Source organism: Pithys albifrons, chromosome 29, assembly GCF_047495875.1.
Source record: "Pithys albifrons albifrons isolate INPA30051 chromosome 29, PitAlb_v1, whole genome shotgun sequence".
NCBI lineage: Eukaryota > Metazoa > Chordata > Aves > Passeriformes > Thamnophilidae > Pithys > Pithys albifrons.
Genome location: NC_092486.1, coordinates 5,401,916 through 5,427,695, shown reverse-complemented (window position 1 = coordinate 5,427,695; position 25,780 = coordinate 5,401,916). Strand labels below are relative to the sequence as shown.

At 62.1% G+C, this 25,780-nt stretch overlaps 3 protein-coding genes across 4 annotated transcripts; 1 reads left to right on the top strand and 2 right to left on the bottom strand.

Moving 5' to 3' along the window:
- The first annotated feature begins 918 nt into the window (after positions 1-918).
- POLD2 (DNA polymerase delta 2, accessory subunit) lies at positions 919-7,473 on the top strand. The gene is made up of 11 exons (XM_071579336.1): positions 919-1,027; positions 1,639-1,878; positions 4,601-4,722; positions 5,296-5,419; positions 5,495-5,609; positions 5,781-5,979; positions 6,076-6,156; positions 6,473-6,630; positions 6,747-6,874; positions 6,968-7,069; positions 7,161-7,473. The coding sequence occupies exons 2-11, from the start codon at positions 1,659-1,661 to the stop codon at positions 7,316-7,318; spliced, it is 1,407 nt and encodes a 468-aa protein (XP_071435437.1). The 5' UTR covers positions 919-1,027; positions 1,639-1,658; the 3' UTR covers positions 7,319-7,473.
- On the bottom strand, positions 7,440-14,200 carry AEBP1 (AE binding protein 1). Of its 2 annotated transcripts, none has more exons than XM_071579334.1 (21): positions 13,873-14,200; positions 13,328-13,771; positions 13,062-13,115; positions 12,869-12,940; positions 12,673-12,759; positions 12,277-12,390; positions 12,102-12,191; positions 11,645-11,725; positions 11,491-11,565; positions 11,305-11,414; positions 11,088-11,227; positions 10,768-10,852; positions 10,544-10,688; positions 10,364-10,452; positions 10,120-10,243; positions 9,848-10,044; positions 9,209-9,388; positions 8,796-9,129; positions 8,583-8,722; positions 8,410-8,509; positions 7,440-8,326 (listed from the first exon to the last, which is right to left on the bottom strand). In XM_071579334.1, the coding sequence occupies exons 1-21, from the start codon at positions 14,120-14,122 to the stop codon at positions 7,773-7,775; spliced, it is 3,465 nt and encodes a 1,154-aa protein (XP_071435435.1). In that variant the 5' UTR covers positions 14,123-14,200; the 3' UTR covers positions 7,440-7,772. The 2 variants fall into 2 exon arrangements, with proteins under 2 accessions (XP_071435435.1, XP_071435436.1); XM_071579335.1 differs by having other exon boundaries at positions 12,277-12,387; positions 13,873-14,199.
- Positions 14,201-15,468: 1,268 nt separating this feature from the next.
- DBNL (drebrin like) lies at positions 15,469-25,477 on the bottom strand. The gene is made up of 14 exons (XM_071579215.1): positions 25,358-25,477; positions 24,715-24,770; positions 22,782-22,894; positions 22,542-22,616; positions 22,124-22,270; positions 21,444-21,521; positions 20,817-20,968; positions 20,154-20,208; positions 19,561-19,635; positions 19,248-19,350; positions 17,971-18,081; positions 17,148-17,254; positions 16,851-16,956; positions 15,469-16,543 (listed from the first exon to the last, which is right to left on the bottom strand). Exons 1-14 carry the CDS (start codon positions 25,438-25,440, stop codon positions 16,404-16,406), a joined length of 1,401 nt encoding a protein of 466 aa, XP_071435316.1. The 5' UTR covers positions 25,441-25,477; the 3' UTR covers positions 15,469-16,403.
- Between the last annotated feature and the right edge of the window lie 303 nt (positions 25,478-25,780).

Here is a 25,780-nt window from a genome sequence, read left to right as displayed (position 1 = left end):
AAGGGTCTTTTTCTGCCTCCTGGGGTCGTGGAGGCTGAAGGCAGAAGTCCTCCTCAAGTGTCATTAGAACACCTCCTTCCTCATGTGGTTGTCTCTGCTGAAACTGCTCTGCCAAACTGGCAGCTCGTGGCAGTCAACAAACGACTCTGCAGTTTAACATTTTCTTAGGACATGGACATCCTCTGCAGCTCAGTCTGCAGGTACATTTGCAGCAGACTTAGCATATCCTGTTTGATAAACAATTCTGACCCTTTACAGGGGGACATGGGGGGACACAGGGGGTCCCATGGGGTGAATGAAGAAACAATCCAGTCCAGCAGAACAGAACAAACCCCTCCCTGTTATCAGCGCGGGGCACACGGGGCTGACCCCACCAAAGGTGCTCAGGGAGAGTTTTGTGTCTCCAGGTTCGTATCCTGAGTTAGAACTGAACCCCCTCCCCAGAGCCAGGCAGGATATTTGGGGGACTCTGAACACTCTGAGGGCTGCTCTGATCTCTGCGTGGCCTTTGCACTAAACCTGGCACAGCTCCAGGCCTGGAATCCAGACAGGGGCTTCTGGTTCATTTCTCACAGCTCAGACTCTGATCTAAACAAGGTGTTTGGTTTATTTCTCAAAGTCCATCCTGCACCTCCAGGGTTAAATTCCTCTTTGTCTGAAGCTCTGCCTGGTTGTGAGAACTGACAGACTTGGCTGCAGCTACACTCAAAATTAACGTGAAACACAAAGTTACTGCAGGTCTGACTCAAAGTCAGTGGAGACCACACGATGTTCTGGAGAAGGGATGAGACCCTTTCCCTCGGGGGTCCCTGTGTCGTGTTGGGGCACTCGGGGGTCGCCACGGGCCCCCCACGGTCCCTCCCGCACCGCGGTTGCCATGGCGATCGCGTGACGTCACTTCCTCCACGCGCCCAGGCGACTTCCGGCTCGAGGGGATTTCGCGCCTTTTCCCGCCCCCCACCATGGCGGGTCCCGGTGCCGGCGGCGACCCCCGACCTGTGACCTGTGACCTGTGACCTGTGACCCCGTACGTGGACTGCGGGACCCCCGGCCGGGGGGACTGTTGCATGTTTGGGGGCCTGGGGGGGCTGTGGTGGCCTCGGGGTGTTCCTGGTGCCAGGAAGGGATCGGGAGGGTCCCAGTGCCGGGGAGTGTCCTGGGGGGGTCCTGGGAGTGTCTGGGGGGGCTCTGGTGTCCTGGGGGGGTCCTGGGGGTGTCCTGAGGTGTCCTGGGGGGCTCTGGTGTCCTGGGGGGGCCCTGGGGGTGTCCTGAGGTGTCTTGGGGGGCTCTGGTGCCTGGGGGGGCCCTGGGGGTGTCCTAAGGTGTCTTGGGGGGCTCTGGTGCCTGGGGATGTCCGGGGGTGCTCTGGTGCCTGGGGGGGTCCTGGGGGCTCTGCAGGGTCCCTCTGGGAGCGGTGCCCTGGGCAGATCCGGGGTGGATTCTGGGGGCGGGTGGGATGGTGCTGGCAGCGGGATGGGTTTGGGGACGCCCTGGGGAGGGGAGGGCAGTGTGTGTGTGTGTGTGTGGAGGGTCAGCCCAGGACACGGTGTGTGTTTTGGGGGGCCCGTGGTGTCCTGGGGTGGCAGTGACGGGTCGGGGTGGGTCTGTGAGGGTCCCCACGCCCCCTGTATTTTGCAGAGCCCCGGCAGACTCAGACCATGTTCTCGGAGCAGGCGGCCCCCACGGCCCGGGGGCTGCTGGGCCCACCCTCGGCAGAGCCCCCCTCGTTCCCGCGGGTGCCCGTGCTGGGCTACAGCGACCGCTCCGAGCCCTTCCGGCTGGGCGAGCGCAGCTTCGGCCGCCAGTACGCGCACCTGTACGCGGTGCGGCTGGCGGGGATGCGGGCCGGGCTGGAGAGCAGGGCGCGGGCACAGTGGGGTGAGCGCGGGGACACGGGGACACGGGGACATGGGGACACTGGGACACGGGCACAGTGGGGTGAGCGCGGGGACACGGGGACATGGGGACACTGGGACACGGGCACAGTGGGGTGAGCGCGGGGACACGGGGACACGGGGACACGGGGACAGTGGGGTGAGCGCGGGGACACGGGGACATGGGGACAGTGGGGTGAGCGCGGGGACGCGGGGACACGGGGACATGGGGACACTGGGGTGAGCGCGGGGACACGGGGACACAGGGACATGGGGACAGTGGGGTGAGCGCGGAGACACGGGGACACAGGGACACTGGGGTGAGTGCGGGGACACGGGGACATGGGAACATGGGGACACTGGGACACGGGCACAGTGGGGTGAGCACGGGGACACGGGGACATGGGGACACAGGGACAGTGGGGTGAGCGCGGGGACATGGGGACACGGGGACATGGGGACACTGGGACACGGGCACAGTGGGGTGAGCGCGGGGACACGGGGACATGGGGACACGGGGACACGGGGACATGGGGACACTGGGACATGGGCACAGTGGGGTGAGCGCGGGGACACGGGGACATGGGGACACGGGGACACGGGGACAGTGGGGTGAGCATGGGGAGGGGGACATGGGAACACAGTGATGGGGACACGGGTATGGAGACATGGGGACATGAGGATGGGGACAGGGACATGGGGATGGGGACACGGGACAGGGACACAGGGATGGGTGCAGTGATGGGGACAGGGATAAGGTCTGGGACAGGGACGGGGGAAGAGACGGGGATGGGGACAGTGATGGGGACAGGGACACGGATGGGGATGGGGACAGGGATAGGGACAGGGATGGGGACAGGGACATGGGAAGGGACTGCAGCGCCAGGAGTGGCTGTCACCCTGGCAGAATGGCAGGAAAGCTGGGAAATGCCCTGGGGGTGCTGGTGGCAGAGGCTGGACACGAGCCCAGTGTGTCCAGGTGGGCAAGGAGGTCAGTGGGCACTTCCTGCTGCAGGTCCCACCTGCAGTTCTGCCCCTGGGATGAGCCCCATTCCCCATCGGAGATGGGAGGGGGGTGTGCAGGGGGGGCTGACTCTTGGGCACTTTGGGGAGCAGGAGTTGAGTGTGAGGTTTGTCAGGGCTGGGGGCCCTGGCCAGGAAGTGGGTGAGGGGGTGCAGCTGGGTGAGAGGCCCTGGTTTGCAGGGGGGGCTGTTTCCTGGCCAGGGGGGTGTTTGTGGTCCGTGGGTGGGACCCTCACGCTCAGAGTTTCCGTCCGCGGGATGAAGCAACGCTGGGGCTCTGCCCCCCCTCACCCCCAGCCTGGGCACTGCTGAGATCGAATTTCCCTCAGCTTTGCCCTTCTATGGGCAAAAACCCTTTTGTGGAGGCTTTTGGGCCAGACGCCTGTTCTCGTGCTCTCCCCGTCCCCGAGGCCAAAGGGAAGCAGAGCCAGCGCTGGTCCCACAGCAGATGTCACTCATTCCCTGCTTGGCCATCCTGGGCTTTGCCAATCGTGACAGGACCCAGTGGTTTATAAAGTGCCCCCTCCCACAGTCCGAGGATGGGACCAGATTTTGGGGGTTGTCTCTGAGCAGGAGGTGCCCGCAGGCAACAATCAGGAGAGCACAGCCCCCCTCCCCCTGCACACACATTTTAGGGGGTCCAAGCCAAGAATAAGAAACCTCCAATGGGATTGTTTTTGCTCTGACTCAGAGTGTTTGCGTTCCTGGGCTTGGGAATCCGTGTTTCCAGCCTGCAGGGCCAGGAATGGCAGTGGGGTGCTCTCCCCAGGACAGGAGTCACACTCAGTCACATTCAGCAGCACGTGATGAGCAGAGGGGGATTTTTGGGAGGGGAAACATCCAGCAGAAAAGATGAGGAGCTGGCTCAGGCAGTGCTGTTTTGGGAGAGGAGCCCAGGAGCTGGTCCCCCCTCTCCATGAGGCTCTGGATGAGCTTCATGGCTGGTTTAAATGGGGACTGACAGTTCCAGGCCCACATACCGGATGGGGCTGGAACATCTCTGGGTCCCCGGGGTGGGGTGAGAAGTTTTGGGCTCAACTTGTGGTGAGGAAGATCTTTGCTCCTCTGCCACAGAGCGGGTGCTGCTGAGGCTGTGATGCTCCTTGCAGCTCCTGAGGCTTGTGCTGGTTCCCCCAGCCCATATCCCCTGTGGATCCCTGCCTACAGCCCAGGGACCTGCCAGCATGCCAGGATCTTCTCTGCCTGCACTGGAGATCCTGAGTTCCAGCAGGGATCTGGGCTGGAGGATGTGGCCCTGGCAGAAGTCAGGTTTGGGGGTGGTGAGTGATCTGTCTGCCTGTCAGCTCCAAGCAGGATGTTTGGATCATCTCTTGGATGGGAAGCAGAAATACCAGCCCTGTGCCCAAGGGCAGAAGCATCACATCCCAGGCCCTTCCTGGGCAGAGCTGTTCCTGGGAGCTGAACACTGTCCCCGGGTGGCTCTCCCAGCCCCTGTCCCGGCCCAGCTTTGCCCCCCAGTGCAGAGGAAATGCCTGCAGGCTCTGGAATGCTCCTTGGCCCCATCTGGCCCACACGTGTCCCTTCGGCGCCGTGCCCCGAGGAAAAGCGGGATGCTTCCCAAAATCCCTGCTGCCTCTCCTGGCCTCGGCACTGGGGCCCCTCCAGCTGCTCCCACCAGCCCTGCCCCATGCCCACTGTGCCCCTGTGCCCCCCGTGCCCGCTGAGCCCCCGTCTCTCTGCAGGGAGCGACATCGCGGTGCGGAAGCTCTCGGAGCTGCAGGCGGGCGAGAAGTGCTGCGTGGTGGGGACACTCTTCAAGGCCATGCAGCTCCAGCCCTCCATCCTGCAGGAGATCAGCGAGGAGGTAATGGGGGACACAGCACGGGGGGGATGTGCCAGCACACATGGGGACTCGTGGCTTCCCTGTGCTCTCTGCAGCCAGGGAACTGGCAGGGACACCTTCCACTAGACCAGTTTCCTTGCCCATATCTAATCCAAACCCACCCTTTGTCCATATGAAGCTGTTCCCCCCTGGTTGCCATCATCCTCATTCAGCGATGCTTTTCCAGTCCTTGGAGGGTTTGGATTCAGGGAGTTGGCAACACAGACCCCCTTTCCCTGCCACAGGGGAGGGGGATGAGGGGAAGCTCTGGTACCCCCATGCAGTGCCAGGGGCCCATCTGCTCCCAGCTAGCTCATGTTGGGAAGTTTGGAGCTCCCACCACCCGTCTAAGCCACTTCCTCCTTGGCCAGGGCCGATGTTCAGGATGCTGCAGGGAAGTGTTAAGTGGAACCAGCCCTTGTGGGGGGATCCAGCTGCCAGGCCTCCAGCTGGGGTGTTGGCCATGCTGCTGGGGAGGGGCTGGGGCAGAAAAAGGCCCTTGGGGGCTGCTGGTCCTGGCTGAGGCTGTCAGAGCTGCCCCTGTCCACCCTGCAGCACAACCTGGTGCCTCAGCCGCCCCTGCCCAAGTACATCCAGCCCTCCGACGAGCTGATCCTGGAGGATGAGCTGCAGCGCATTAAGCTGGAAGGAGCCATCGATGTGCAGAGGCTGGTGACAGGTAAGGGCTGGCAGTGGCTCCACAGTGGGACCTCCCCAGGGGTGCTGCCAGGTCTGACCACCTGCCCTGCCCCAGGGACCATCCTGGCCGTGTATGGCTCTGAGCAGGACGACGGCAGATTCGTGGTGGAGGATCACTGCCTTGCTGACCTGCCACCACCACTGCCCTGGAATGGGCCCAGCTCTGACCGGTGAATGGGCAGGGGTGGGACTGGCACTGTGTCCCTGCGCTGTCCCCAACCCCACATGCCAAGAGGGCTGGTGGAGGGGGTTGTGCCCCCCACCCTGGCTCTTGGACACCCCTCATTTTGGGAGCATGGCACGCTGCCTGAGCCTCTCCATCCATCCCTGCATCCATCCAGGTTCGTGCTGCTGGCCTCGGGGCTGGGGCTGGGCAGTGGCAGTGGGGAGGCCCTGCTGGGCACCCAGCTGCTGGTGGACGTGGTGACGGGGCAGCTGGGCGCCGAGGGCGAGCAGAGCAGCGCCGCCAGCATCTGCCGCGTCATCCTGGCCGGGAACCTGCTGAGCCAGAACACGCAGAGCCGGGACACCATCAACAAGGTGGGGTGGGGAGAGGGGCTGCGTCCTCACAGGGGTCCTGGGATGGTGTGGGGAGGGGACATGGGCCTGTCCCTCACTGTCTCCCTGCTCACCCAGGCCAAGTACTTGACCAAGAAGACTCAGGCAGCGAGTGTGGAGGCTGTGAAGATGCTGGATGAGATCCTGCTGCAGCTCTGCGTGAGTGCTGGAGGTCGGACAGGGAATTGGGATCCTCTGGGGAAGGGAGCCTGGTTGCCAAGGTGGGGAGCAGCACTGCCATCAGCCCAGGGTGTGGGGTGGCAAAGCCCTTCCCCAGCACCCAGCTTCCCTTTGGGCACTCCATACAGGGAGGCAGCACAAAGCCCAGCTCCACATCCTCCTCTCGAGATCTGGCCCCCATGGTGAAGCCAAGTGGGGTGTCCTGTGGGAAAGGGGCAGCAGTGACACCAGGGGTTTGTTCTGAGCCCCTCAGGGGGTACTTTGACTGCCCTGTTGATCCCTGCTCTGCCCACAGACCTCTGTGCCCGTGGATGTGATGCCTGGGGAGTTTGACCCCACCAACTACACGATGCCCCAGCAGCCCCTGCACCGCTGCATGCTGCCCCTGGCCAGCACCTACGCCACGCTGCGCCTCGTCACCAACCCCTACCAGGCCGACCTGGATGGCGTCAGGTACACAAACCTGGTGTGCCACCAGCTCTGGTGACAGCTGTCAGTGGTGCAGGACCACAGGGTGTGTGCTGGCACCTCCAGCATCCGAATCTCCCCTTCTTCCCCCCAAAATGTAGGTTTTTGGGGACATCAGGACAAAATGTCAGTGACATCTTCAAATACAGCAGCATGGATGACTACCTGGAGATCCTGGAGTGGACACTGCACGCAGGACACATCAGTCCCACAGCCCCGGACACCTTGGGTACAGTGAGGGTTTGGGGACTGTTCGGCTGGGTGGGGTTGCCTTCCCTGGGGGTGCAGGTTCCCCCCCTAATTCTCATCCCCCCCCCCCCAGGCTGTTACCCCTTTTACAAATCGGACCCGTTCATCCTCACCGAGTGTCCTCATGTCTATTTCTGTGGCAACGCGCCTCGCTTCCAGTCCAAGCTGCTCCAAGGTGGGTCCACAGCACCCCAGATCCTCCTGGGCAGCCCACACCGGGGGGCTACCAGAGGGCTCCTCCACTTGACACCTGTCTGTGTCCACAGGGGCAGAGGGGCAGCGGGTGCTGCTGGTGACGGTGCCCGACTTCAGCACCACACAGACCGCCTGCCTCGTCAGCCTGCGCGACCTCACCTGCCAGCCCATCTCCTTCTCCAGCTTTGGGGCTGAGGACGAGAACGGGGACATGGAAGTTGGGCACTGACCACAGGGAGGGCACGGACTCCATAGCCCCCACCCCTGGGGGTCCTGACACACACTGCCCTTCTCTGTCCTCTGGAAGGGTGGCACGGAGCTGGTGGGGCACCGGAGGGACAAGGTGGTCATACCAATATAACTTGATTTATTTGTGTAACAAAACCTGTGTGGAATGGAGAGGGGCTGTGCCCGCTTCTGTGGGCCCTGCCCAGGACAGCGGAACCACCCCTGCCATGCCACTGGGACAGGGACAGTGAGCTGGCACTGCCCAGCCCCGAGGGAGGGGGTAGCATGTCCCTGATGGCAGCCAGCTGTCAAGGCTAATGCCCTCAGTCCTGGGAAGCAGCAAGGTGAGGGGCTGGAGCCCACCTGGAGCAACTGCCTGGGCTTGGGGAGTATGTTGGAAGTGGACGCCAGAGCATCCGACTGTGGCTTGAAGCAGAGTAAGGGCTTGAGCTTCCCTAGTCCCCGAAGTTCACTGTGTAGGTCTCGGCCGTGGTGAGGGGCTGCATTGTGCCCGTGCCCAGCTCCCAGCCCTCCGTCTCCGTCACCAGCTCGGTGACCACCTCCGTCTCGGTGTCCATCTCCCAGGTGCCGGCGGTGGGCGGCTCCTGGCTCCAGGGCACGTAGGCCGTGCTGCTGAAGGGGAAGGGCAGGGCCGTGGTGGCCGGCGGGGCCGTGGGGCCGCCGGTGGCCGTGGTGGTGGCATTGAGGCGCCGCAGCCGCATCTGCTCCCGCAGCCTCATGCGGTGCCGCAGCCGCATCCGCAGGCGCAGGCGCTCGCGCGGCGTCATGGGCCGGCCCGGCACCACGCGGCGGATCGGCCGGTTCCCGTTCATGGCCATGATCTCCCGGATGCGCTTCCAGTTGGAGCGGGACAGGACGAAGTTGCACTGGGTGGCCCCGATGTCGTAGAGGACGTGGCAGGTCTTGACGCTGGGGTTGTAGCCCTCGGCCCGCGCGGACACGCGGTACTCGCCCGGGTTCAGGATGCGCCAGTAGTCCCCGCCGCTGGCTGTGGGCGCAGAGGGCAGCCAGTGGGAGGGAGGGAGGCCGTGTGGGGCTGCCACGCCCTGCCCGCACCTCACAGCCCCCTACCTGTCCTGACGTTGTGGTTGATGCCCCCCACCACGATGGTGGCGTTGGCGATGGGCTCTCCCTGCTGGTCTGTCACCACGCCCTTGATGCCCCGGTGCACCTGGGGGAGGAAAGGGCATGAGCAAAACTGTGGGGCAGGTGGGGCGGCTGTGGCCGTGACCCGGCACACACACCTGCTCCATGAAGGTGAGCAGCGACTCCTTGTTGTTCTCCCACTCCTGCTGCAGCTCACTCTCGTGGGGGAACTTGTCGCAGCCCAAGTAGACAGAAAGCTCCAGACAGTTGGTGTGCAGGTAGCTGAAGTCGTTCATGCCTGCAGGACAAATGGACACCTCATGTTCCTGTGGTGGGGTCATGGGGCAGCCGTGCCACTGGTCCTGACTTACTGCCAGCCCGGGGGTGCCACTTGGCGCCCTGCACGATGCCCATGGCGTCGGTCACGTCCTGTGTGTGGCAGCCCCCGCGGAAGGTCTCGGTCATGGTGAGGTGTGCCGAGGCGTAGGAGATGGCGAGCCAGCGGAACACGGCGTGGTCGGGCGTCTCCTGCACCTCGGGGTGCTCGTCCTCGTAGTCCGGGGGGCGCGGGACAGGCGTTGCAGGGCTGGGCCGGGCCGTGTCAAAGGGGAAGGACACCATCTTCTCCCCGCCCTGCAGGTTGGCTCCCAGCACGAAGGGGTTCTTGTCCATCCACGCCATGACGGCCCGTGTCTCCACTGCCACCTGCCAGGTGGGCACAGGGCGGGAGGTGTCACCTCCGTGTCATCTCCTCCCCTTCCCTGCCCCATCCCCACTGTCTCACCGCCGCATCCTCGGCCAGGTAGTGCTCCGGGATGGGGATGTGGTGGTTGGGGAACTGGTGGGGCACCAGCCGCCTCTCCTCAGCTGCCCACAGTGCCGAGGCCAGATCGGGGAAGTTCTCAAAGAGGTCAAAGCCCTCCTCTGTCCAGTGGCCCAGTGCCCAGTTGCCCAGTTCGGAGCCCTGTGGGTGGCCCAGAACAGTGGTGAGCCCGTGGGGGCTGCATCCCACTGCCCACATCCCATGCCCAGCTCCACCATCCTGTCCCATTCCACTATTCTGCCATCCCACCCCCTGCCCTGACATCCCAGTTGCCCAGCTGGGAGCCCTGCCACCAGCCCAGAGCAGCGTTGAGCCCAGGGGGGCTGCATCCCATCGCTCTGCCATCCCATCCCATCGCTCTGCCATCCCATCGCACTGCCCCACTGTCCCATCCCATAGCCCACCACCCTGCATCCTACCCTGCTGCTCCACTGTCCCATCCCACTGCCCCCTGTCCCATCCCACTGCCCCATGTCCTCCCTCACTACCCCATGTCCTTCCCCACTGCCCCCTGTCCCATCCCACTGCCCCATGTCCTCCCTCACTACCCCATGTCCTCCCCCACTGCCCCATGCCCATCCCACCCTGCTGCCCCCTCACCGTCTCACGGGCCAGCTCGTAGCCGTCGGGGTTGAGGGAGGGGACGAGGTGGATGCGCGTGTCGGTGACCAGGCCCCGCACACGGGGGTTCCCATCATGGTACTCCTTGCACAGGAACTGCATCAGCAGCAGCAGCAGCTCCCGGCCCAGGGCCTCGTTCCCGTGCAGCCCTGCCGTGTACCTGAACTCGGGCTCACCTGGGGCAGGGGTGGGCAGGGTCAGTGAATGCCAGGGATCACAGCTGGGCACCCCTGAGCTCCCCTGCCCCTCACCTGTCTCGTGCTCGCCAGGGTTGTCAGAGATCTCCATGGCGTAGATCTTGAGCCCCCGCGAGCTCTTGCCAATGTTGTAGATGCGGGTGATGGTGGGACACTCCTCGTTCACCACCTTCATCAGCTGTGGGGCGGGGGGAGATGGGGGCAGTGCTTGGAGGGGATAAACCCACCATCCACAGAGGATCCCACCCCCCCAGAGGATCCCACCCCCCCCAGGGTTCTGCCCCCCAGCAGTGCCCACCTGCCTCATGTCCTTGTAGGAGTGGTGTCGGAAGTCCAGATTGTCCGTGGAGGTCACCTCGTTCTGCTGAGTGTAGTAGCTGCTGACGGCTGTGGAGGAGACAGGGACAGAGTGTGGGGGGACAGCTGGAGAGGTACCGGCCCACCAGAGCCCCGCAGGCTGCCTCAGAGTGACTGTTACCGGAGAGGGGGCACCCCAGGACCTCGAGGCGCAGGCAGAGGCTCCCGTTCCAGCGCTGGGGGTAGATGCGGATGTACCGGGCCACCATGGGCTCAGGGAACTCACTCAGCACTGGTGTGTCCTTGTCCACATTGCCATAAAACATCTGCCAAGGAGGGGGAGTTGTACTCAAGAGGGTCCCCATTGTCCCCATGTCCCCCCCTAGCCTGTTCCGGGGTCCCCACCATCTCCTCGTAGCCATTGCTGTACATCACCCAGTGCTGGCTGTCGTTGCTGAAGCCCACGTAGAAGCTGGTGACAAAGTCATCGCTGCAGGAGGACAGGGACAGGTTGGGATGGGGGTCCTCATAGCACTCCCCCCTTCCCTGTATCCCAGCTCCATCCCTCTGTCCCAGCTCCATCCCTCTGTCCCTGCTCCACCCCTGTGTCCCCAGCTCCATCCCTGTGTCCCAGCTCCATCCCTCTGTCCCTGCTCCACCCCTGTGTCCCCAGCCCTGTGTCCCAGCTCCGTCCCTGTGTCCCAGCTCTGTCCCTGTCCCCGTACTGGATCTGGGAGTCGCGCCCCTGGGTGATGACACCGGTGAACATGGTGATGCGCCGAGTGTCCACCTCGAGCCAGTGTGTCCTGCTGTCGTCCTCGGCACACCACGCCCCGTCGAAGAAATCATCCTCGTTGGTGCCCGCCTGGGGATGGGCAGCGAGGGGGCCGTGAGTGGGGGGTGTCCCTGTCACCCACGGCGTGGGCACGGGGTGACCCTCACCTGCATGTTGAGGCGGCCGCGCTGGGCGCCCAGCCCGTGGCGCAGCATGGAGGAGGCCAAGATCTGATCGTCCTCGATGCGATGGGACTCCAGCCCGATCGGGGGACATCCTGGGGACAGCAGGGGGTGATGGGCAGTTCCCCACAGCAGGGGGGCCCTGTCACCCCTGGGAATGGGGACACTCACTTGTCTTCTCTGCTGGAGGGGCCCATTCCTCCTCATCTGGATCCCACTTCTTCCCTCCTGGTTTTTTGTTTTTTCCTGGGAAAGGAGCAGAGTGAGTGGGGCAGGGATGGGGACAGCAGTGAGGGGACAGGGATGGGGACTGACTGGCACCCACCTTTGCGGTCCTGGCCCTTCTCCTCTGCCCAGGGCTCCTCCTCCTCCTCCTCCTTGCTGCTGCTGCCTTTCTTAGGCTTTGCTGTTGGGGAGGTGACACCCAGCCCGGGGACGTGACACCCACTCCAGGGATGTGCCACCAATCTCAGGAACATGCCACCCACCACAAGAATTTGCCACTGATGCTAAGGATGTGACACCCACCCTGGGGAAGTGACACCCACCATGCAGACACGTCACCCACCCCAGGGACATGCCACCCATCCCAGGGATGTGCCACCAGCCCTGGAGACACAACACCCACCTGAACATGTGCCACCCACCCTGGGGATGGGACACTTGGCCCACCCTCCCTGTGGCTTTGCCACCGACCCTGGGGACACACCACCCACCATGGGCACATGCTCCCCCTCCGCCGCGTCCCTGCCCACCCCTCCAACCCCCCTATCCCCTCTCACAGGGTTTGGTTTTCTCCTCATCCGTGTCCATCCCGTCCCCCTTGTCCGGATGTTTGCGGGGCTTCGGCGGGGGGGGCAGCCCGTAGGTCACTGAGGGGCACAGGGAGGGGCTGGCACACCCCTCTGGGCTGGAAGGGGGCCCTGGGCTGCCCCCCCCGCCCCGCTGGTCACTCACGGTCATCGTAGTCGGGCAGCTCGAAGCCCTCGCCATAGTCCCCTTCAGTCACGGGGCCAGGCAGCTCCGGGGGGGGCTGCAGAGGGGGCTGAGGGGGGGGCTCCTCTGGCTCTGCTGGGAGGGAAGAGGATGTGCTGGGCATGGGGAGGCAATGGGGGGGTCCCCGTGTCCCTGCAGGACCCCTCTACATCCCCATGGCACCCCCTTGGCACCCCCATGCCACCAAGAGACCTCCACACTTCTGGTGTTCCCACACCCCTCATGCTGTCCCCGTGCCCACCCCAGCCCCAGGATGCCCCAAAACGCTGCTCTTCTTGGTCCCCAAGGCTAAGGACTGTCCCCAGATCCCACCCCGAGTGGAGCCACCACCCCCTGTCCCCCTGTCCCCCCACATACGGGGCTCCTCAGGCTTGGGCCACACACGCTCAGGTTTCCTCCTGCTCGGGGGCTTGGGGGGCTTCTGCTGCCGCCGGATGTACTCGACTGGGGACACAGAGGTGGCACTGGATTTGGGGTGCAAGACACCCCCTCCACTCCTCCCTGCAGGTCAGGGGAACCCCCTGGTCCCCTCACCCACACCCCAGCACCGTACAGTCCTCGTAGTCCTCCCGCTCCAGCTGCTCGTTGTAGTCCAGAGTTGGGGGCTCCGGCTCCTCGGGAACCTCTGCAGAGAAGGGACAGGTGGGGAAGGAGCACAGGGTGGCACTGGGGTGTGGAAGGGGACAGCAGGGAGCAGGAAGGTGGCCCTGAGGTAAGGCTGGTGGCCCTGGGGACTGGGCACTCACCTGGCTGGGGCTCGGGGTCCCAGTCCTCCCGGTCTGGTGGCTCCTCCAGCTCCCCTGGGGACAAAGACAGGGTGGGGGGCTGGTGGGACCCTTCAGACCCCGAGCCCAGCCCCCCAGTCCCACAGCAGGAAGGGGGAGGTTTGGGGACAGAGAGGGGGATGAAGCCCAGCAGGGTGACAGTAGGGCAGCCAAGCAGGACAGGGTGATGCTCTGCTGACACCACCACCCCAGACCAGTTTGTGGCCAGGGATGTCCCCAAAACTCACCTCGACCACCTCCATCCTCTTCCTCCTCCTCGTAGCGCGAAGGCTTCAGGAACTCGGGTGCCCCCTCCTCATCCTCGCCCCACAGGGGCTGTGGGGTGGTGGGGGGCTCTGTGGGGGGACTCGGTGGCACCGGTGGCTTCTTGCCAGAGGGTTTGGTGGCCTTGGGTGGCTTCTCCTTGGGTTTTTTGGAGCCTTTCGGGGGTTTTTCAGAGCCTTTTGGTTTTTTTTCTGAGCCTTCTGTGGGGTTTCCAGAGCCTTTCGGTGGCTTCTCCTTGGGTTTCTTGGGGGGCTTGTCTTTCCTCCGGTCCCCATCCTTGTCCTTGTCCTTATTCTTGTCCTTCTTGGCGCCTCGGGGTTTGTCCTTGGGCTTCTTGGGGGGCTTGGGAGGTTTTTCCTTCTTCCCCTTCCTGGGTTTCTCAGGCTCCGTCGGCGGCCCCGCAGGGTCTGGGGGGGCGGAACGGGGGGTGAGGGCGGCGGGGCCGGGCTGGGGGTCCCCCGTCCCGCCACTCCCGATCCCCCCGGGGTCCCGGGGGGGGGTCACTCACCGGTGCCGGTGCCGATGCTGAGGTCGCCGCCGAAGCTCAGCTCGGTGCCGTGCCCGTCCCGCTCCTCGTCGTGGTCCCCGCCCCGGTCCCCGCCGTCCCCGGGCCCGAGGAAGCCGCGCAGGAACTCCTCGATCTCGGCATCGGTGAGCGCGGGGGGCCCCGGGGCGGCCGCGGGGACCGGGACCGGCAGCAGCGGGAGCAGCGCGGCCGCGAACAGGAGGCAGGAGCGGCGCGGCCCCGCCGGGACCATCGCGCTCCGCTTCGGCCGCGACAGCCCCGACAGCCCCGCGCGGGAGGGCCGGGGGCGGCGCCGGGCGGGGGCGGCTCCGAGCGGGCCCCGGGACCGGCACCGGGATGGGACCGGCACTGAATGGACCGCGATGGGACCAGGATGATGCCGGCAACGGGATGGCACTGGCACTGAATGGGACCGGGATGGCCCGGGCACTGAACGGGATCGGATGGCACTGAACGAGACGGGCACTCGAACTGTGACTGTCACTGTCCCGGTACTGGCACTTCACCGGGTTCGGGACTGCCGATGATCCGCACTGAACCTGCAGTGGCACCGCACGGAACTGGCACTGCCTGGCACTGGGACTGCACTGGGACTGCACTGGCACCAGTTCTGCACGGCACTGGTCCCGAGCCCACACTTGGGGCACAGCACAGCCCTGGCACTGTGGGCACCCTGGGCTGCAGGCACAGCACATGGAACATGCACCACAGACACTGCACATGACACCCTGCACATGGGACATGCACCACACATGACACCCTGCACATGGAACATACACTGCACACACCCCCTGCACATGGAACATACACTGCACACACCCCCTGCACATGGAACATGCACCACCACCCCCCATGTGTGTGGCAGTGCCCTGAGCTCCCTGCACCTGCACTGCACACGGAGCACACGGGATGAGCTGTGTGTGGGGCAGGACCCTGAGCAGGGGCCGTGCAGTGCATGTGGGATGCCCTGCACACGTCTTACACTCCCATTACACACACATGATGGCCTCTCTCCCAGAACTGGGGTTCAGGCTGGGGGGAGCCCTCCCAGAGTGCCCCGGGGGTGCTGGAGGGTGCGGGGGGTGATGCTGGGGGTGCACGGGGTGCCCCCCACTCACCGGGCCCCGCAGGCTCCCTGGGCTGCCATGGTGGGGCCACGTGGCAGCTCAGGCCTCCCATGCTCAGCACACGCGTGACCCCCCCCCGTCACATGTGTGGCCCCCCCGGGCCTGACTCACTGCCCAGCAATGCTGAGGCCTGATGGGAGCTGGGGGGCCCCACCTGCACCTCCGAGGGCACAGACCCTGCATCTCCAATGTCCCCAGACCTCGTGTCACCAACAACACCTCCAAAGCCCCTCTTTGCCCTGGGCCCAGCCAGGCACTGGGGCCCTCATCACTGCTGACTGTTTCCTCCCTTATTAGACCTGGATAATTAGTTGTGGAACTAATTATGCCCCCAGTTACCCCTCCCTCAGCCCCTGCTCATGACAACCTGATGTGACAACACATCTGGCATTAGGGACACCAAACCCTTGGCATTTCTACCCCAATTCCCACCCAGATCCTGCCACATCCATCGCCAAAGAAAAGCCCTTTTATTGTAGCTGGGGATGGCCGAGGGAGGGGGGAGAGGGAGAGGGAAGGAGCCCAGAGAGGGGCTTGGAGGAGCCACCACATCCCCCAGCACCCACGGGAGGGGTGGGTGAGCCAGGACCCCCCGATCCCACCCTCTAATTCTACTCCTAAAGTGACACTGAGGCAGGAAACTCCATGTGAGGGAGGGGCTGGGCTGGGCTTTTCCTTGTTCACAGTGAATTTGGGGTGATGGGGGAGGTCCCACCCACTTGGCCTGGCTGGATCTGCGCTGCAGGGGAGGTTTTTCTCTCCCAATTTAAATTCCTGGAGCATGATCTGGGGAGAAGGAAGGGAAACCCTCTGGTGGGGAGAGCAGGGAGGAAAACACCGGGGCACACGTGGCGAACTCGGACTGCTCAGGGTGGGGGCAGGAACAGAGCCAGGATTCAGCTCTCCTGGTGATGTCAGACCCCATGGGATGCCAAAATCATTCCAAAGAGCTTTGCCAGTGAAATAAAATCGGGAAAGTGGCTTCTCCAGTGTGGCTGCAGGAGGTCCAAGGTCATGGGGTAAGAGAGAGCAGGGGGGAGGTAATTTGTTCCCTGAAAATGCCCCGTGAAGGGTTTGTCACCCACCTCGTTCCCACTCCAAAGCCAAGGGAGGAAGGGGTGACCAGCACTGTGGGGCTCACGGTGGGATGGGACCCTTCACCCACCCAAGGGCAGCTACGAGGGACAGGGGGCAGCGCCTGGGGGGTCCTGCTGCCAAGGGAGTGGGGAATGGCACTTCACTCAGAGAGAGAAAGAAATAGAGAAGAAGAAAAAGCCACACGTCATTCAGAAGAATCAGGCTGGAGCCAAGTGGTCCCAGGGAGGCTGGAATGGTCCCAGGGGTCTGGAGCAGTCCCAGGGGTCTGGAGCCCCCCACCAGCCCCCCCTACTCTATCAGTTCCACGTAGTTGGCAGGGAACATGCCAAAGTGGCCGTCGGGGCCGTAGCCACGCCACCAACCCTCGTCGATCATCTCGATGTTGGTGATGATGTTCTCAGGATCAAAGGAGATCTCCGTGTCATCAGCTGGAATGGGACAGAGAGAAGGAGCAGGGTCAGACCTCCTGTACCCTCCCAGCTCTGGGGTTTCTGGCAGAAGAGTGTGGAGCTGCTGGAGCAAGTCAAGGGAGGTCTCAGAGATGCTGCAGGGACTGGAGCCCCTCTGCTCTGGGGACAGGCTGGGCAAGCAGGGGCTGTTCAGCCTGGAGAAGAGAAGGCTCCAGGGAGATCTTACAGCCCCTTCCAGTGCTTGAAGGGAGACCAGGAGAGCTGGAGAGGAACCTGGGACAAGGGCCTGGAGTGGCAGGTTATGGGGGATGGCTGTGGGTCTCACCAGCCTGGTAGTCGTAGAGCGCCCGGGCACAGAGCCCCTTCCCTGCCAGGTCTGGCTGCTCCTGGTACTCCACCTCATAGTCATATTTGGCATCATCAACTTGTTCCTTCAGGAAGGAAGGAGAGAGGGAGAACAGGAATTACCAGGAGAAGGGTGGTTTCTCCATCTCCTACCGATTTTAGCCCAGAAAAGGGTTCCAGGCCCATCCTAAAGGACAAAGTCCCGCTCTGCCACATGGACCATGGCCCCTCCTTGGGCACCCTCAGCCCTCAGGGGGTCCCTCCCCCCTGACCTCACCTGGGGGGGCTCCTCGTAGATGGCTGAGGGCTCCGGTGGCTCCTCGTACAGATTCGTCTCCTCCACCTGGGACACCGGGACGGCAGAATTGTACCCAGAGTCTCGTCCTGGGGAGCAACATGGATCTGTCACCAAAACTGTGCCCTGTCCCCTCATCCATCCAGCTCCTGCTCCAGGCTGGAGTGACACCACTTTCTTGGGAGGGGCTCCTGTCCAGCCAAGGGATGGAGAACTCTTGGACCATGGGATGGAGCAGGCAGGGCTTTAGGGAGCAATGAAAAGGACAAGGGGGAGATCCAGGATCTCCAACAGGGAAGGGATAAACTCGCTCCAGATGAGCCATGCTCCATGGAGGGGAAGGGCTGGAGCACAGGCCCTGGCCAAGAGCAGCATCTAGTGGTGACAGCAGCCTGGGGACACTGGAGCTTGGTCCTGGCCCTCAGCACATCCCCAGGCCCCAGTTTGTCCCTGGTCTCTGCCTCATCCCTGCCCCTCTCCTTGTCTCTGGCCCTCAGCCCATCCCTGCCCCCCAGCTCATCCCTGATTCCCTCCTTGGCTCCCACCCCATCCCTGATCCCACTTCATGCCTGGCCCCACAGCTTGCCCCTGTCCTCATTTCATTCCTGGCCCCCACTTTGGAACCATCCTCATCCTCAGCATCACATTCAGCCCTGGATGGAGACAAACATGAGGGTTCCTGGTGCAAGGAATGGGAAAGACAAATGGAATCCCTGAGCCAGGCCTCAACATGCCCAATTTTGTGGAAACTGTTTGGAAAGAGGAGGAGCAAAGCTTTGGGGAGGGGAGGGAGCCAAGCACGTACCTGCTGCAGGTCCTGGGGAGGCTGGAGGTGACCCCCAAACATCCCTGCTGGGGGAGGCAGGGCTGGGCACAGAGTTCACCTCCTTCTGCAGGAACGGGCTGCGGAGCTTCCCTGCAAAAGGACACCAAGGGGCTGCAGGAGCTGGGCAGGCAGGGGGACTCCCAGCCTGTGACTGTGCACCCAAGGGTGCTGCTGGGCCACCCTCCCAAGCAGGATTTTCCAGCTCTAATCCTGATTGTGGAAAATGAGTTAGGCAACTGGTTACAGCAGCAGTCAAGGGAAAACTTAAACTAGAATGGACTTTGGGGAGAAAGAGGAGCTGGAGGACCTTCCACCAGCTCTACAGGGTGATTTTTGGAGCACTCTGAATGTCACAGACATCAGACTGGGAGGGGATGGTGCAAACTGGTTTCTGCCAGTCCATTTCCTGTGGCGGGAGTGAACTGTGTGCTGATATCTCCACATCTCCACCTCCAAACCAAACAAAAGCCAAGGAGGAGAATTCCCAGACTAACCCTACCAGCACCAAGACTCAGCCTACCCTCACCCCTGAGTCTTACCTCCTTTTCCTCCACGAAAACCATAAAATCCTAATGAAATACCTCAAAACCAGTCTTTCCTCATGATGTTTAACCAGCAAAAAAGACATTTTCCCAGCATGATGTTCCTTCCTCTCCCACCCATGGCTTGCCTACCCAGGGAAGTAGGAATTCCTGCTCCTAGGATTAGTCAGTGAGTCAGTTTAAGGTGCTTTGGAGGGGGCTGGGCTGAGGAGGAGGAGGAGGAGGAAGAGGAGGAGGAAGGGCAGGCAGTCACCCAGAGGTGTCACGCACTTGCAGTGACTTCCTCAGCTGCTCTCAGCTCTGGTTTGCAAACTTCCTGGTTTCTATCAGAGAGATCAGATCAGGCTTTTCTGCCCTGGGGCAGTGCAAAAATTTGGGCTGAATTTCGGGCAGCCAGGACAGATTGCAACAGTGGGGCCTTTCTGGTGTCAATATATTGAATGTGCATTGAAAAAAATGAAGTTTAGGGTTCAGAAGGGGAGGCAGAGTATGGAAAACCTCTGTCTTGGTGCTTAAAACTCGGCACAGCTGGAACCTCACTGTGGAAAATGTCAAGGGCCAGGGGTGGGACATCACAGCAAAGAGCATTGGTGTGATGAGAGCTGCCCGTTCTCAGACTGAATGGTGGCCTCACAGTATCACTGCCCCACGGTGTCACTGGGACCCCCCATGCCATACCTGGCAGGGCCACTCTTCCCATGTCCCCCACCATACCTGGCTGGGCTGGTGTCCCCGTGTCCCCTGGCCCTGCTCTCTCCCTCTGCTTGAAGATGTCTCGGGGGTTCACGGCTCTCTGCGCGATCAGTGTCGCTGCCTCCTGTGCAGGGGAGGGACCCAGACCCCATGTCAAGGGTCCAGACCCCATGCCAAGGGCCCACACCCCATGTCAAGGGCCCAGACCCCATGCCAAGGGCCCACACCCCATGCCCAGGGCCCAGATGCCACGTCCAGGGCACGGAGCAGCACAAGGGGCAGAGCCAAGGCAGACACTCCAGCCCTCCCAGTGCTCTGGGTCCCAGCTCCTCACCTGGGCTTTCTCCACCGACTCACTTCTCTTGAAGCCCTTTCTCTGCTGGGCCTCGAACTCCTCAGCCTGCTCCTTCTGCAGCACAAGAGAGGCTTTGGGTGCTGAGCTGCCCCCTCTGCACCCACCCAGCTGCTCCAGCCCCATCCAGTTCCTTCCAGCATCATCCTACCCCTTTCCTGCCCCTTCTGCCCCCTCCAGCCCCCTCCTGCCTCCTCTGGACACAGCAATGGAGGGCGAACGGAGAGGAAATGCTGGGTGTGGGAGGGAGTCTTGGGCTGAGAATAGGGATGTGGTTTCATGGGGTCATCAAATGATTTAGGTTGAAAAGCCCTCTGAGACCAATTCCAACCATTCCTCCAGCACTGCCACAGCCACCCATGTCCCCATGTGCCACATCCACATGTCTGTTAAATCCCCCCAGGGATGGGATCTCCACCACTGCCCTGGGCAGCTCTTTACCATGAAGGAATTTTCAGAATATCCAACCTAAACCTGCCCTGCACAACCTGAGCCCATTTCCACGTGTCCCATCCTGGGTCCCTGCCCCCTCCACCACGGACAAAACCTCGCCTGGGGCCAGGGCCAGAGCTCACCCATTGCTGCTGCTCCCTGTCCCTGCTCTCAGCCTCCTGTTGCTGCTGGAGTCTCCTGTCAGGACAAACTGTGGTTAAAACTGAGAATTTGGGACCCCACCCCATTGCATCTTCCTGGGAAGAGCACAGGAAGGCTGTCCCCCTCACTTTGGGGACAGAAGAGAAGCCACAGGTCACTCTTGGAGAGAGGAACATTACAAGAGGGGCAGGAGCAGCTTCAAATAGCAGGATCAGTCCAGGGAAATCTCTTCCTCAGGGACATGAGCAGCTGGATGTGGGGGCCAGGCAGACTTCCCTGCAGTCTTCCCCTGAGGGTTCAGAGCTCCCCCAAAGCCAGCCCAGACCTCCAGCACTCCAAAAATGGGGGCTATGGGTGTCAGGGAGGAGTTCGGGAAGCAAGAGGGGGATCAATGGGCAGCAAGAGACAGGGAGATGCTCCCTCCACCCCAGAGCAAGATCCCCTCCACATCTGCTCCCTTAAAGGAGATTTCCTGGGATTGCAGGAATTCCAGCAGTGAGGAATGCACGGACATTCTCCACCATTCCCTGAGCAATAACCTCTGCAGGAGCGGGAACAGCTCGGAGATGTGGTGACAGGGACACCCTGCACCACTGAGAGATCACAGGATGGGCTCTGGGAATCCTCCCCAACACAACACTCACTTCTGGGCTTCGATTTCACTGGCTCTGGCTTTGAACCTCTGCTCCCTGCCCGCCGCCTCCTGCAGCTCCCGCTCGCGCCGCTCCCGCTCCAGCCGCTGCCGCTCGGCCTCGGCCCGACGCTTCTCCTCCAGCCGCCGGTTCTCCTCATCCTTCTGGGGGGCACAGAGGTGGGGGGGTCTCACTGCAGCCCCCTGCCCCCCCAGGGCACGCAGCACAGCCTGGGGCTTGTGGTGCCCACCGTACTTTCCCAGCCAGAAGGTTCACACATCATTAAACCCCAGTAAAACCCAACAGGAAAGGGGGAGGAAACAGAACAGCCTTTGGAGAGGGGAAAAATCAGTTTGCTCACCCAAACAGGGCTTGTTTGGAGCTGGGGTGCACCCCAACCCTCTCCCCCTGTGGCCACCCCAGCAGCCCAGAGCCAAACTCAGATGAGATAAAGGAGCAACTTCCCTTCAAGACTCAGCCCCTCCTCCCCAAGCACCCAAAGGCAGCAGCTCTGCACTTCCCTGAGCTCTGCATCTCTGACTCCAGGCAGCATTCCCAGACTCCCAGACAGGGAATAAGCATATAGAGAGTAATGTCCAGCTAAATCCAAAGGCTTCATGCTCTGAGGCACACACTCACCTCTGCTTTGGCCCAGAAATTATCCTTATTGACCCGCTTGATTTCGGACATTGCGTTTGTCTTCTGGTAGACAGAGCCCTGGGGGAGAAAAGGCACAGACAAATCATCATTTCTGTCAAAAATTAGCCCAAGTTCACAGTCTGAGACTCCTTCTAAGACGTTCCTATAACCTGATGCTTTGCCCCAAAATTTAAAGAAGGGCTGGGTGAGGCCAGTGTTGTGTATATTGACAAAAGTGGGAGTTTGCAGGCCCTGGCACAGGATGCCCAGAGCAGCTGTGGCTGCCCCATCCCTGGAAGAGTTCAAGGCCAGGCTGGACAGGGCTTGGAGCCACCTGGGCTGGTGGAAGGTGTCCCTGCCCATGTCAGGGGGTGGAACTGGATGAGCTTTAAGGTCTCTTCCAACCCAACCCATTCCATGATTCCACGCTTCAAACCTTTCCTCTGTCAGTGTAAGCTCATTGTACTCTGTGCTGTCACTCCAAGTCCTTCTCCAAAGTCCCTCTCCAGCTCTCTTGAGTCCCTTTGGGCACTGGAAGAGGCTCTGAAGCCTTCCCTTCTCCAGGCTGAACATTCTATGGACATGTCAGTGCTCAGGGAGACCCTTCCACCACTGTGATAGTGGTCCCAGACCTTCCCCACACACAGAGAGACCCAAAAGCCCTCACGGATCCAACTCACCACAGGAGCCTGAGGCCCTGAGTCCTGGAACTTGCTGCTCTCCTTGTGGAAGCTGTAGTTGGCTCCAGAGGCCTTGGCCACCTTCTCCATGATAAGTTCAGGCTCCACGTCCTCCTCTGCTCGGGCGTTGATGGTGACGTGAGCCCCCTGAGCAGGAGGAACCAGCACAGGGGTCAGGGGGCCACTCTGAGAGCTCCCAAACACACCCCCGTGCCCTGGTGGGTCCTGCCTGTGCTCCCTGAGCACCCAAGGGAAGGAAAAGTGTTCTGGGGAGATGGAGAAAATCTCCAGGGAGATGTTTTTGGGCAACCTGATCCAGTGGAAGGTGTCCCTGCCCATGGAACTGAATGGTGTGTAAGGTCTCTCCAACCCAGGCCATTCCATGGTTCCCTGGGGGAGGACATGAGGAGGATCAGACCTTTAGGAAGTTGGCCACGGTGCTGACGTGGTTGGCACAGGCTCCTTTCCGCACGTCATTGACACCTTCCCCCGTCTGCAACGAGAAACCACCGGCACCGGCTGGACTCGCGGCAGCAGCGCCGGCACCGAGCCCTCCAGGCACTCGGGGGGCCCTGAGGTGTCCCCTGAACTGTCCCTTCTCCAGGATGGACACCCCCAGCCCCCCAGCCCGGCCCCAGGCAGGGCCACCCCCACTCACCCAGTTGACCAGGACGTATTTGGGCAGCCCCGAGTTGGGATCCTTCACGCGGCAGAAGCCGTACATCACCTTCCCGCTGTTGAGCTCCTCCACCATCTCCTCCAGCCCCCCATCTGCCCCAGGAGGAAGCACAGGGGGTGAGTCCAGCCCATTCCATCCATACACATGGTAGGAACAGCCAAACCCATGGAGGCTGCAGCCTCCCAGCCTCTTATTCCCTGGAGATGATCCCTGTGAGACCAGAGGTTGACCCACCACAGGGATGCTCAGACCCCCCGGTGTTTACCCTGGTCCTGCCATTACCTGATCATTTGTCATCCACAGGATTATTTGGGAGCCAAGCCTCAGTCTCCTCCCGCCCCCTCCCATTCCCAGCAGCCTTCATCACCCAGTTCCTCTTCCTCAGACTCTCACAAACCCCTCATGGAAAGATCCTGGATCCGTAACCAAGTGAAGGGAGGGATGACAGAGAAGGGGAAGGAGCTGCTCACACCCCCAGATTAATTAGAGGCTTTAATGAGAGCAGGCAGCTGCCAGCTCTGCCCACAGGAGCCTGCACAAAACCACGCTCCGGCAAGCACCGGCATGGCCGGAAAACACCTCAGGGAGGGTGGGAATGGTGCTGGGAAGTGGTGGAGGAACTGGCTGAGCCTTGTTCCTGCTTTGTCAGGCAGGAAGTAGGGAAGGAACCAAGAGGGAAGGAACCAAGAGGGCCCTGCTTGGCCACCCCCTGCTCCCACCCGGGGGGGTCTCAGCACCGGGTTTGGGGGCTCAGAAGTGAAACCCAGAGGGAAAATCCCACACAGGGCTCAGGCAGGGGCTGGGTGAGCAATGGGAAGGGCACAGCATCACCCCCACCATGCCAAAAAACTACCAGGAAAGGAGGAAAACTACCACAAACTCACGCTCTCATCTCAACAAAATTACCCCAAACCACAATTTCTCCTGCACTGAACTGTCTGAGCCCTGAAAAGGAGGAAAAGAGCCACTGATCCTCATCCCCCCCTGGCAGGACTGGCACAGCCCAGCCTGACTTCCTCTGTGCTGCAGCAGCACCCAGATCGTTTCCCTCTCCCTGTTAAATATTTATGCTTTGGCTCTAAATTTGGCTCCAAACCCAGCAGGGAAGTTGAAGGCTGGAAGTCTGAGCTGGTGCTGGTATGGAAGGACACAACAGGAGTGCTGGGCAGAGGGATCTGTGGGGGGCTCAGGGCACACCCTCTGCAGCTCCCCCAAACCCTCATCTGGGGCTCAGCACGAGCTTTCCCTGAACAAAATTCCCCAACACCAACCCCCTGGCTCCACAGGCTCTGCCAGACCCTGCAAAGCATCCCAGAAACTTCCATAGAGATCTGTAGGTTGGGAAAAACACATGGAAATCAGGGAAGAAGTTGGGGAGGGATGAGAAGATACAAATTCCTGGAGTGGGGAAACCTGCCTGGATGTGCTGCTTCCCAACAGTTTTGGCTTCCCAGTCAGGAGTGTTTCAGTGGGAACAAACAGTCAGATAAAAAATAACTAAAAAAAATCATGGAAAGCAGGGAATTGGATATGAGGGGCTTTAGGAACATTGAGCAGGAAGCCCTGGCTGAGTGAGCAGCTTTGGAGTGCCACGTGGGCCTGCCTAAAACCAGCACCTAAAACACTTCAGGGTGCACAGAGCAACCAGGATCCAAACTTTAGATCCTCTGGAAAGGAGGAAAATGAAAGGGAAAGAGAAGCAGAGCTGCCAGTAAGTCTCTGCTCCATATTCCTTGCTCCAGAATCATCCTGGGCACTCCAACACAGCTCCCACCCTGGTCCCACACCAAGGGCACTGCCCAAAACACCCTCAGGGGTTGAAACTCCCCCGACATCCCAGGCAGGTACAGTGAGATGAGCCCTGGAAGCTCCCAGACCCCCCGGGTGGGGGGACAGTCCCCAACACACTCACCCCCAGAGCCAGCCACTCGCAGGTCATTGCTGTTGCCTTCATAGGTGAACAGAGCCCTGAAATTAAGGCAGAAATGGGATTTTTAGCCAGTTTCATCCAGCATGGTGCCTGTCTAGGGTGTCCACACCCCACACACTGCCGGCCCCACAGCCCAGGGACTTACTGATGCCCCCAGACACCCCCAGCCCTGATCCCCTCTGGGCACCCCCACAGCCCCCCCCAAACAGCCCTAACTCCCTCATACAACCCACAGCCCTGATTCCCCCCCCAGGACACTCCTCCTGCTCCCCAATCACCCCCACACCCTGAGCCCTGACACTCCACATCCCCCCAGGAAACTGGCCTGGCCCTAAATCTCCCCCTGGATCACCCACCCCCATCCACCCGTTTCACTCCCACCCCTCTATCCCCTCCCCATCCCCTCCATTCTCTCCCCATCCCCTCAATTCCTCCCATCCCTTCCCCATCCAATCCCCTCCCCTGCAGCCCCTCCCCATCCCATCCATCCCTTCCCCATCCCATTCCCATCCCCCCATCCCCCATCCCCCACTGCAGCCATCCTCATCCCTCATCCCCCCTCTATCCCTTCCGATGTTCCGGTACCGATGCCCGGTGCCCCGCGGTGCCCCCCGGTGCCCCTCACCAGTCCGTGGGGCTCCCCGCGGCCACCACGCTCCCGTAGGCCTCCTGCAGCGCCCGCCCGTTCTTGGCCAGGTTCAGCGCCATGGCCGCGCCCGCTCCGCCCGCCGGCCCCGCCGGCCCCGCCCCGCCCCGCCGGTGCTACGGGCACCGCCCCGGTACCACCCCGGTGCTGCCCTGGCACCACCCTCGGTACCACCCCCGGTGCTCCTGGTACCGCCCCCGGTACCGCCCCGTCAGTGCTACCGGCACCGCCCCGGTACCACCCCCGGTACCGCCCCCGGTACCGCCCCGTCAGTGCTACCGGCACCGCCCCGGTACCAGCCCCCGGTACCGCCCCCGGTGTTGCCGGTACCGCCCCCGGTACCGCCCCGTCAGTGCTACCGGCACCGCCCCCGGTACCGCCCCGTCAGTGCTACCGGCACCG

Coding starts and splice junctions, on each gene's coding strand:
- POLD2 (XM_071579336.1), top strand. CDS start 1,659: ATGTTCTCGGAGCAGGCGGCCCCCACGGCCCGGGGGCTGCTGGGCCCA. Junction 6,157..6,472: donor AGATCCTGCTGCAGCTCTGC/GTGAGTGCTGGA, acceptor CTCTGCCCACAG/ACCTCTGTGCCCGTGGATGT. Junction 6,875..6,967: donor CACAGCCCCGGACACCTTGG/GTACAGTGAGGG, acceptor CCCCCCCCCCAG/GCTGTTACCCCTTTTACAAA.
- AEBP1 (XM_071579334.1), bottom strand. CDS start 14,122: ATGGTCCCGGCGGGGCCGCGCCGCTCCTGCCTCCTGTTCGCGGCCGCG. Junction 12,760..12,868: donor GCGGGAGGACTACGAGGACT/GTACGGTGCTGG, acceptor CTGTGTCCCCAG/TCGAGTACATCCGGCGGCAG. Junction 10,689..10,767: donor GCAATGGCTACGAGGAGATG/GTGGGGACCCCG, acceptor CCTCCTTGGCAG/ATGTTTTATGGCAATGTGGA.
- DBNL (XM_071579215.1), bottom strand. CDS start 25,440: ATGGCGCTGAACCTGGCCAAGAACGGGCGGGCGCTGCAGGAGGCCTAC. Junction 22,617..22,781: donor AATACGTCCTGGTCAACTGG/GTGAGTGGGGGT, acceptor TTCTCGTTGCAG/ACGGGGGAAGGTGTCAATGA. Junction 21,522..22,123: donor CAGGGCCTCAGGCTCCTGTG/GTGAGTTGGATC, acceptor TTTCTCCCCCAG/GGCTCTGTCTACCAGAAGAC.